The sequence below is a fragment of the Hoplias malabaricus genome, chromosome 5, assembly GCF_029633855.1.
Source record: "Hoplias malabaricus isolate fHopMal1 chromosome 5, fHopMal1.hap1, whole genome shotgun sequence".
Classification (NCBI taxonomy): domain Eukaryota; kingdom Metazoa; phylum Chordata; class Actinopteri; order Characiformes; family Erythrinidae; genus Hoplias; species Hoplias malabaricus.
The window spans coordinates 22220538-22232653 of NC_089804.1; the positions used below are offsets into that span (position 1 = coordinate 22220538).

Sequence of the window (12116 nt, forward strand, 5' to 3'; positions counted from 1 at the left end):
GTGTCTGGAAGTGGCAGAAAAAGATAAACAGTGCTCAAACTGGACTGAATTCCACAGACTTCTGAGTACGTCATTGTTTGACTGACAGGTCAGTGCTCCGCCCAGAAATGTGCTTTATTTTGTACCTTGTGTTGCAAGCTTCACAATCCACAGGTTCAGTCAGCTTCTCATTCAGAGTTACTTACAGAAATGAAGGGTATTAATAGGAAGTTTTATTAGTAGATATAGACTTCCTTATTTGGACATGTCACTGACATCAACGGTGGCGTGGTGGTGGCACTAGAGGTAGGAACATAGCCACATAGATCCTGTGTGTCCTGGATTCAATCCTAAGGCCAATGCTGTGGTGGAAGTCACTTTGGTGTAACTCTCTGTGAGGAGGTTGGTGGGTCCTCCCTGTGTCTGCATAGGTTTCCCCCCCAAAGTCCAAAAACACAATTTGGGCGGTGGTGTATCTGGTGTGAGTGTGTGATGCCCTGTGAAGGACTGTACCCTCTCCAGTGTGTTTCTCCCTTTTGCCCAATGCTCCTCCTGAACAAAGTGAAAGCCTAAAGATCTTCAGAAACCAAGCTGCCAAATTTAAAGAGTGTGCTTAAGGGGTATGTTCTCTTCTATTGCACAAAAACGAAAGCCAATGCTGATTTGTAACTAAGCTTTGACTTTCACTGGATGACCACAAAAATTCCCATTATGTTTCTCAGTCTTACTGTAATACCCAGTGTGGTCATTGTGTGTTTAGAAATCAATAAAGCCTCCACTAGGTGCCAGAAGCCTCCTTGTCCATCTTACAGCTGGAAATGAAATCTTATGAGCGGGAGATATGCATCAGCTCTGGGAGCAGCACAGTTCAGATTTTGCAATCACACAAACAGGGTGTGTTTCCAGTTTTCTGAGAGACACGCAATATCGTGGTGATGTAATGCCTGAGAAACGGCTTGCGTGCAACAGGCTCAGTGTTCTGTCCCATTTCTGTAGGAAGACAGTGAAAAAAACATGGGACGTGTGAGGGAGGATGTAAAGAGACATTAAGGAGATGGTAAAGAGATGAATGACACACCACACTAAAACCAAACCTGTATTTTTACTCTAGGGGTTTGTTCAGTTGGTTACATGACACCTATATGACCCTTTAATAACTAACATTTACATCTTAAGTGTCACTTAACAAGTCCTAATAGTTGCTTTAGAGAATTTTAGCCCCGAAAAACCTTTAACAACTGACATGTTGGAATAAGACTTCATATATATTTCTGTAACTCTACGCCAGTTCTCATAAAAACTCCAGGGCTGCTTTAAAGTTTTTCATTCTCTAAATTTCTTACAAGAAGTCCATTTAAAGGTGTTCTAGGAAATGTACTGTATTTTACATGCACTCCAATCCGGAGTGTCTTTTCAAACAGGTTTCCTCAGGCACAAATTGCACTTGTGCTGATGCCAGTGCTTTAATAAATACGCTTTATCATGTTCTTCATTCGTTAGTTTACTGACACAAGTTACAACATTAAATAAAATCACCTTTAACTGAATTTTCTTTAATTGAAATATTGAATAACAGTTTTTAGATGTGAAATAACTCAATAATCTTATTGGCTTGTAACTCACTCACTCACTCACTTACTGAATCATGTTCAGTATCTGCTCCACCAGAGGGTGCTGTTCAGTAACTCGCATCAAAAACAGTGTCCTTGTTTTTAGAGAAAGTCAGTCAGGGCAAGTGTATCTTGAAAATATTTATTTACATTTTTATTAAACATTTTCAAGTGTAAAACATCTTTGATGAAACTATGTAAAAATCTGTCGTATTTACATACATTTCTAAGAATCAAAAAATTAAAGCTCTGAAATATATAATTCCTTTATTTTGAGAACAATAAAAAATGAAAAAAAAAAAGACATTCTCTTATGTACAAAACTGTCACAGATAACACTTTTTTTGTTGTTTATTTAGAAAAGATTTTTAAAATTTAAGACCTGGGATCATTCATTACTCCTCCAGAGTAACTATCTTTAGAAAACTACTACACTATCAAAGATTTCTGCTGCAAACAGTGAACAACCAGGACAAGGCGCACAGCCCCAAAATTCCCATTTCATGTCCGGTGACTGCGGGCAGAGCCCTCCAGGTGTGTGTGCGTATTTTTTGCTTAAAATACAGAATGTATTTGTGCTGTTTCTTTATAAAACAATCCCATTGAAGTTGTTGCTGCCAAATGGATGACACTAGGTTCTTTTCTCTCTGTCGACGGAGGCTCAGTTCCTTCACAGAAAGAGAGAAAAAAAACAACAAAGCCCTGAAAACCAAAAAACACACTGCAAAAAACGATATCTCCGCACGTGATGTGCCTCTTTATTCTTGTCAGTATCTTTAATAAATCTCATTATAAGTTTAATAAAAAAGAAGGGGGGGTTTAAAAGGTTTAAATCTCTACCTGGTGAAAGGTTCTTAAGTCACTCCTGGGTACTTTCACGTCTTTTCAATAAATAATACTTCAAACAAGACAAATGCTGATTGTGGATTATTTGCCATTCACCGAACTGAAAATGCAAGCAGCGTTTGTTAAAGACACTATTTATAAATGTTTAAATTATTTCTACCAACTGTAACTCCCATGAGATGAAAACTAACAAGCGATTTTTAGTCACTGAATGAACCGGTTTATTGTCGCTGTCCAATTGAAAACACGTATCTCAATTTTTAGCGGTTTTCACTTTTTTACACGTGTAAAATGTGGCCGTTAATCTATGTCTTTTCATAGCGGCTAATATCAAAATGTTCAACGAAAAGCAGATAAAACACAGCTTCTTTAACAAGTAACTCCCCCTCCCCCGTTCTCCTGGTACTGTTCAAGTGTCTGTGCTAAAATTAACAACTGATTTACGTGAAATATTAGACCACTATCATCATCACCATCATTTTTGTTGCTGAATCCTTTCATGGTAATATTAGACCAGCGTGGCTATAATTAATCTCAATAAAGTATAGTATATCTCAATAAGTACAGTAATGACAGACTCTGCTTTTGCTAAAACATGAATTCATAACACACGGAGGTCACAGGGAGGTCACACAGAGGTGGACGGGGGTCGTTGGAATTCACGAAAAGAAATCCGCAATATCAACATCTGCTGTCAATATCGATATTTTTAACTTTCTGAGCTGTAATGGGTATAAATCGCGTTATCTGTGGCTTACTTTTTACTGTTCTCTCTCAGAAATATAGTCTTTTCCTGTTCCTGAAAAGTTATCTCTTCTGAGATACGTGTTTTTAACCGGACAGTGACGTTATGTAAAACGTGTAATATCTGTTCACAATCTTATAATGAGAAATATAAGACACACTGCATAGATTGAAGATATTTTCACTAATTAAGACCATTTTTTGCAGTGCCATCTCTGCTAAAAGCAACCTAAGCCTAGTACAGGTCTCTCATGATCTCCTGGAGCAGAGGATGTAAATACAGGTCCATCTCCGAATCTTTCATCAGCTGCATCCAGTGGACATGGTGAGACACCAGCTGCCGGAGGTCCGTCATTTTCTGCAGCACTTTTGCAAAAAGATGCAGCGAGTCTGGGTGGTTCATCTTCAGGTGGAGCTCCATAGAGTGGAGGACGTTCTCCTGCAGCTCCTCGATGGGCTTCACGTTCAGCAAACCTGGACGATCTGTGGAGATCAGCAAAGGAGTGTTTAGATCTTGAGAAAGTATTTCAACTATCCCTTGCATGTTATATACATTAATTATTTACAGGAAATCTTTGGGGCAGCTGCTGACAAGCCTGAGGTCACCATGCCCTACATGGGCCAGAGGGGTATAACGCAGTGGAACTGTGTTCTCTGATGTGTTCCAAAACCTTTGGGATGAGTCGGAGTGGTGGTTGTGATCCAAAACTAGACTGTCAGGATAAATGTCACAACCCAAAGCCGCCTCGCACAAGTAAAGGCACAACGTTTTTTAATCCTTTAAACCCTTCCTTTAAACATCTTAATCTCATTCTGAATAATCAAAGTTCAAGGGTTAGATGCTATTAAATGGTCATGGTATGGTAACCAATAAATGCAGATGATAACCACAAGGGTTTTGAAGACATTGTGTTAATGATGAGGCAACATACGGTAATGATAATGTCTGATCTATGGTCGATATCAGACCAACATAAACCTGACACAGTTCTACGGCAGATGTTTATTCCAGGGCGAAGGAAAGACCCGTGTCATGAGTCACAAGTCGGTGGTGCGTTTTAGAAGAAAATGGTTTGAGGCAGATGTTATCAGCTGCATTTACCAAACGTATTTTCTAGATCAGCAACAGCACCTTTGTGAAAACATTTTGAAAGTCTTTGGTAACCTCAGTCTGTGGCAGATAAATGTGGGTGGCCTCATTCGAAAGAACCCCAGAGGAAAGAAAAAAAAATAGAAAGAAATCTCCCTAACATCTCTGTAGACTCTCCTTAATACCTCTGCACTTCCACCTTCATAATTCTGTAGTTCCTGCTTAACATTCCAGTGTTGCCTCCTTGAACACTGAGGTCAGATGAAGAGACAGTCGAAACTTTAGCTTGTGTTTCCTGCTGCTTAAATATTTCCCCTGAGTTTAAGTTGAGGTCTCAGTAAAATTTCACACTGGGATCAGTGCAGAGATAATAAGTTCTTCCATTTCATTTGGTGCTGTAAACAATTTTAGAAATGTATCTGGACACGAGTGTCTGATGTCTCCTTTTTGTCTGAAGCTGTTTCTCCCAAATGGTTTTAAACGGATCACCATTTAGTCTCCTGAGACATCAACAAGCAACTTTTGAGCAAAAAGCATTTCCTCTGGGACTGATGTGCAATGTCAACATTTACTAGCCTCAAACTCCGTGGAGCTGTTGAGTAATCTCTAATAGAGCTGATTATGGTGTTTCTAATATGGTATAACATTCTGTCATCCAGAAAACTTAATGTGAGTATATCACAAGACCAAAAAACAAAAAAAAAAAACAAATGCCCTACTGAAGCATACCCAGTGTAACATCATTAAATACCATTGGAGCGGTAGCTCCTGTACTAAATGTAAGTGGCTTCATTTGAATATGTTTTTAAGGGTCATTAAAGCCAACTATCAACATGTACTGGCATGTGGTGTGACGAGAGGCTTGGTGAGGTGATGATCACATGGCTGACCAAATGACACTCAACGGGAAAAAGAACAAAGCAGTTTGACCTGACTCCTGCATTTTCCTCTCTGTCATGTGGCTACATTTCTTCTCGAATTTCAGCACCTACTGTCATGAGTTAATGCTTCCTCCAGTCTTAATAGTGAATGTATTGCTAATTTAATAACTTCCCCTGCTTATCCACCTTTTCTTTTTAAACATAAGGTAATTATATTTAAAGACAACACTGTTCTGAAGACAACACTGTAAGCCGTAACAGAGTTGTGATGATTTAACCACAGCCACAAGTGTAAGTGATGTCAGATACTGATATTGGATGTTTAGTTCTGGATCATAAATGGCACTCATAACAGACAAGTGGCAGTGACATTATATTCTGTATCACATAACCCTGGTTAACCACAAAGTGACTAAACCTGCGCTGAGAGACAGATGACCCACCTCCACTGAGGATGATTACAGCAAGGAAGAGTGCCATGTCGCTGTCGTCCAGCTCCAGCATGTTGAATTTGACAGAGAACTCAAACTTGGGTTCCATCAGCTCCCCGAAGGGCTTACGAAGGCTCTTGAGGAACTCGCGGGTCATGAAGATCTGGCCATACGAGATGAGGGTGCCGTCCTTGTTCATGAGGGGCGCCATCATGATGATGAGCACCTCTATGACGCCATACTTCAGCAGGGTGACCTGGTCGTTCAGGTCCAGGCTCACGAAGCCCGGGATGCTCTTGGCGAATTCGGTGACCTCACTGACGGCCTCGGCGGAACGTGATTGGCAGCTGTGGAAGAAGCGCAGCTCCACCTCGCTCTGCAGCTCTGACTGAATGGCCGCCAGGCTCGAGTGTCTCTGCTCCTGGCGGGGAAGCTGTCGACAGTTGATGAACTGCTGCCCCTCCACCAACGATTTCATGTCATGGATGACGAACGGCTGCAGGGTAAAAGAGGGTGTTAGGACAGGTGTTTGTCACAAAAGATTTGTGAGCCTCTAGAGATTTTAGAGTTAAAAAAAAGTCAAACGTTAATGTTTAATTCTTACAGAGTAAAATGAGCTTTTTATACATTCTACCCCTTTTTTCACAAGTGAACTGCTTTTGTCTAAACACCACAAGGATCAATCACCACAGCAGTGTTCTCCCCCTGTGTAAACAGACCTGTTCAGAACGCCCGCTTTCAGCACCTGTTCCTTTAAATGGTAATGAGCTGCACACAGTTCGCCCCGACCCCGAGTGCACAGCAGTGAGGAGCAGAAGCACTGTTTTTTTAAGCTATTTTTACTCTGTTCTCTTTTTCTCAGTTTTTACTCAGTGCTCTAATTTCTCAGTGCTCAGTGTGTCTGTTTTCTCCTCTCACATAAACATGGATCCAGCGCTGTGATTGGGGAATCTCAGAGAAGGGGGTGGGGCAAATCTAAAGTCTCTGTAGTCTACATAGAAAGGGGAGTAAAATCAGAATGGCCTGTTTTAACCCATGATGTAGGCTGTCTGCTGCTCTTTTTTCAAAATTTAATGGGTTGGTAGACTCTCTATATCCTTACATTTCTATGCAGTGAAAAAGTGTTTTTGAGTACGAAACATATCACGTTACTATAGCTTCACTGTTTCACTGTTTAGCTCTGAAAGGCATGGAGTGTTTGAGTCAGCCAAGGGCCAATAAGTGCAGTAGGTGTCCTTATTAACCTGGAAGCTAAGTGCTTTATCTCTTAGTGTAGAGTCTTATTATTGTAAACTGATTTATTTTTGCTACCACCAGCACAAATGCATTAATAAGCTTTTGTTACAACAGACACACCATGTCCTTCCTCTGTCAACACCCTCCAAAATGTGAGGGTTACAACCTGATATTCATATTCAGGGAGTGGATTATTTGTTTAAAATGATGTCTGGGAAGTCTACTCCAGGTGTTTACTCTTATATTACGACAGAAAAATATGTTCCAATTATCTGAAACCCCAAGGTGACATATTTCATCTCAAACAAACACCTCTGGACAGACCAAACTGTAAAAACTCCTGCAGGAGTTGACATGCCTGTATTTCTTTATATGAAACATATAAATCCGAATTAGGAATTGTCCTAAAGAGATAAATGGATTGGAGCCAGTTACAATAAAAGCTATTTTCTGAAGGAAAGCTTGACTGAGCCAAGCCTACTGTTTGGAAATACATTGGCAAGAACATGCTCTAATGTTAGGGAAAGATTTGTCTATATTTTTCCTCCTTGGTTTTATAGCATATATCAGGGCTTTCATAAATATTGCCACATTCTCGAGGCAAGCAGATGTTTGGTATCTTTCGGCCCGTATCTAAGTCTATTCTAGTCAAAACAGCCATCGAGCGGCCTTGGTAACATCTCCGTCCAGAGAAGCATGAAGCAATATTTTTAGTTTGCCGTATATCCTCTTCAAATTTATTTTGTGTATTTTCAAGTTCAAATGACCCAAAGTTTATATCTATACTTATATAACTTGTTTAAATCATAAATAATTAAATGAAATAGTTTGTAATTAGAAAAAAAGCAGAGAAATGCTGGAAAAAGCTCTCTCAACAGTTTCTCATTTAAAAATACCATTAGCAGTCACCTATATCAGATATGTTTGCTTATCAACATCTATAAGTCAGTGGCTCTAAAAAGAGCTGAATGATTCAGAGGTGTGTTTGCTAAACTAAGATGATATTTCCTGTTTCTTTGTTTTTTTTTCTCAACACATTTGATTTTGTTAGATTAGTAAAACATAGCTTTTGTTTAGTGTTTCTGCGCTGCCAAGAAACCACTCTCCTTCCACCGTGCCTTTCTACAGTCTCTAATATTGCACTTTCATATCACTGACCTATTAACAACAGGCCTGTTTCCACAGTTTTAGCTGTACACAAATCATTATATTGACATAGATTTGTAACATATATGTTCAAATGACATTAATATGTTTATATATCATTGCAAAATTGTATATGCTGTTAAAGTGCAGCGGCTAGCACGGCTATGCGCTACTTAGTCTAGCTAGGCTAGCTTCTCGTCTTTGGATCTCCATAAAGTACAAGACAAGCAGTAATATCATTACTACTGTAAGTGGCTCTGAATTAGGGCGTCTGCTGAAGGCCATAAACACAAACAATGTCTAAGGTTAAAATCACAGAAAGTTTCATGCTGTCGAAATTGAGGTATTCTTGTCATTTGTAGCTGATAACTCGCAATCAAAAAAGTACGGGAGTTCAAGAAAGTGCATCTGCTGTCATGAGACCTGCATGAGTTAGAAACCTGAATTTCTTCCTTTCATCTTCCGAGAGCAAACTGTTCCTGAAAGCTCCGCATGCCGTCTGGTAACTACTGCACATAACTGTTCACATACCTGCATTATCTACAACCTCGTGGGGCATACCGTATGTTCTCAGTGTAGGTATGAGGTAAAATACATAAAATTTATTATATACTTTTTCTATGTAGTCACCAATATATCAATATATCTCTTAGATCTAACAATTAGGTTTTAAACTTCACTGAAAATGTATAGCATGCCTTATCATCATAAAATCACTCTCCACTGAGAAGTTCATCAGATTTGGGAGCAGGAAAAAAAAATCCTTCACAATTGAGTCCATGTTGTAGGGTGGAAGACTAATGTCCTTGAGTCCACAGTCACACACAGAAGAGTGCTGTGTCTTCAACCGAATTGTGTTACTGAAAATGGTTTAGTTTTCCTAGGTGTATCAACAAAATGGCGGAAGGACTAACACAAATATATAATTCTACTCATTGCTAGGTTTCCAGATGACTAGTGTAAAGTCCACTGCATTTCATATAACACACTGGAGGATTCTGCCAATTTGTCACGCATTTCATAATAAAAACAACACTTCCATTTGGTTTATATGTTAGATTTCAGTAACACTAAGCATGTCCACTTCCTTTTTAAATCCCCATCAAGTGGCAATCTCTATGTTCTATTTGTTAAAATTGGAAATTCAACTTTTGTGATAATCATATTTTTGTGGAAATCATGGTACATAGAAAGGCAGTATTAAAAAAAACACACTCACTGCATTGTCACTGGTCTTCCCTGAGAGGATAGCCCTGGCCTTGGCCTTGGTCAGGGGGAAGTTTTTGAGATACGACTCGTAGAGGAGTTTGGCAAGGGTCCTCAGGTCAGCCGCCTCTGGGTGCATGTGATCCATATCAGTGGAGAACTCTGCCAAGAGCTTCTCCTTCTCTGCCTGTGGCATGCGGCCAAAGCGAATGGCTGGGAAACAAGCAAACAGGCCAAAACATTACAAGAAAGGTCCCATGAAAATCCCAATATCCACTATGTTCACGGTCACTTCTAACAGGCGCACTCTGGGGATGAGTGGGTGGGATGTGAAAAAATGGGGAGTTTGTTTTTTAACTGCGTGGGTACGTTGATGGATATCACTGTGACTCGAGCCTGTTTCCTGCATGCAAATATATTCAGCTCCTTTAGGGGTTTTCAGCACTTGAAAATAGGTCACTCCACGCTATTACATAATAATCAGATCATAATTATTTGCTCTGACTTCAGAAAAAAAAAACTGAGGACTGTTATTGAACTTATAAAGCAACAATGGTCCTCACTTCTGACTTGTTGATGTACCACAGGAACAGAGGGAGGCACTGAGCAGTGTTTGTTTATTTGAGCTTGAGTTTAAGTTTATAACTAGTAGCTTCCAGCTGAAATCCAAACCTTGTAGAGCTCAAATAAACAAATGTTTATCAAATAAACACTGTGCTCTAAAGCACTCTAAATTCCGGCAGTTTTAGACTTTAAGCTTTGATATTGAAAATTGTGTTAATTATCAGATTTTGTGATCACGGCGGGCCTGGTGAGCTGTCACCACAGAAACCGCCAGAGAGAGCTCAATTTGATGAGTGAAGTCATCTGTGTGAACACACAAGGAGGATTAAGTTTCCTCATGGTCGAAACTGCAACGTCATGATAATTGCGTAACAGCTACTGAAAGGCCTCAATGAAGACTTCATTAAGGTGGACTAAGTCACATGGTTCATGACTCACTATCAGGTGAAATGAGTTTATACAGCCTCTAATTCAACAGCTCTGCTCACGCAACACCTGGCTCAGCTCCTCTTTATCATTTCAGTGTACTGAGTCCAGCAGCTCTTTGATCACCATGTCCAAAAAAAAAAATCTGGGAATTTTATGTCCTCTTTTTTGTAAACCTTTTAAATTCACTTTCGCACAGTAACACAGATCCACATTTAACATTGGTGAGAGCAAGAAAATATATTATGATTAAATGCCAGCAACAAGCTATTATTTTTTCCCCCCAAATAAATATTACATATAACTATTACATCTTCAGTTCCACCCCAGCAACCAACACTGTGAGGATGAGGACAAGCATGTTCCACAAGATGTCAGCCACTGCTTCTTTTCGTACAGCTGCTAACATCTGCCCTGAGTGCCCAGATCAGTCACATCAGCTCTGCAGCTGTGCAGTGTGATGAGTGGAGGTAAGGGCCGTCCTACCCATCCAGTCGTGTTCTCTTAGGACCCCTCTCTTTAGTTTTGTATTGTTAAATCTCCATTATACTGTTTCTGGTGTAGCGCTTAAAGTACGTATCTGTGTAATTAATATGTACATAGTTAATGTGCTGGTGATGATTTGTTTGTGTAGCGTATAATTTAGCAAAGTCTTTCCTTTTGTATACATTGTTGAACTAATTATAGATTTGAATGAATATACAAAGAGAATGCTTGGATGTAAAAAAGAAACAAAAAGAAACAATATAAAATATAATGTCAGCCCTTAGACAAACTGTAATGAAGTTTGATAATGTTTGAGCAAATTGTTTGTTTCTTCAGCCACAAAAATGACCATTTTGCAGAAATGAAAATCTGCCCAAAAAGGGTCTACACTTTCCAAATAACAATTTATAATATTTAATATATACTGGTGTAAAAATAATTTTTAACCCTTATCCACTTCAGGGTCACGGTGGATCCAGAGCCTACCTGGAATCATTGGGCGCAAGGCAGGAACACACCCTGGAGGGGGCGCCAGTCCTTCACAGGGCAACACACACACTCACACACTCACACCTACGGACACTTTTGAGTCTCCAATCCACCTACCAACGTGTGTTTTTGGACTGTAGGAGGAAACCGGAGCACCCGGAGGAAACCCACGCAGACACAGGGAGAACACACCACACTCCTCACAGACAGTCACCCGGAGCGGGAATCGAACCCACGGGAATGGAAGCCTCCAGATCCCTGGAGCTGTGTGACTGCGACACCTACCTGCTGCACCACCGTGCCGCCCTAACTGAATTATGTATATAGTATAAACATTATAGGCCAAATGGTATAATATCAATCATACAAACATTACTCCCTCTACTAATTGTTGTTATTTCTCATTGCACTGACTATGACAGTGCTCTTTACAACGCTCCTAAACTTTGTTTACTTTCAGAAGGACGTTGCATGTAGAGACACAGTCAAAGAAAAATGTCAAAAGCCTGTAATCTGGGTCTACCCCACACTGGATGAGGATAATGCCTAGAGGCAGAAAACGTTTGAAAAGGTGACGCGAGACGAGTGAAACTTATATAACTTCTCTCTCTCTCTCTATATATATATAAATATATAATAAATATATAAATTTTTTTAATGGATGCATGGAGGGGGATTCTTGGCTACATTTTTTCCTCCTCATGTGCCTGGTCTTGTTGAGAAGCCTTTTTTGTTGTGTGTGATTTGTTTTTTGATTAATATCCATCACACCTTCAGTAAACCCGCCACACCACACTCCTACTGTAAACTTTGGCACTGAGCCAAGGGCAGTGACACCGCGCATTTCAGCACCTCCATGAATCATTGATAAAAAAGAAAGCCGGCTTTAAGCCTGACCAGATTTCAGCCAATCAGGGTGAGCTGGAACGCTGCGAGAGGCACGAGGGGAGGGAAAACAATGACGGCCAATCAGAGGCCTCCA

At 40.0% G+C, this 12116-nt stretch overlaps 1 protein-coding gene across 1 annotated transcript in view; it reads right to left on the reverse strand.

The window, feature by feature from the left end:
• Window positions 1-1773: 1773 nt before the first annotated feature.
• The window catches only part of pparg (peroxisome proliferator-activated receptor gamma), a 28635-nt gene continuing 18292 nt past the window's right edge, over window positions 1774-12116 (reverse strand). Inside the window, exons 5-7 of the mRNA XM_066673083.1 lie at window positions 9183-9382; window positions 5594-6077; window positions 1774-3662 (exon numbers count right to left, since the gene is read on the reverse strand). Coding sequence (XP_066529180.1) covers window positions 3415-3662; window positions 5594-6077; window positions 9183-9382 — 932 coding nt within the window. The 3' untranslated portion in view covers window positions 1774-3414. The remainder of the gene's footprint in view (window positions 3663-5593; window positions 6078-9182; window positions 9383-12116) is intronic.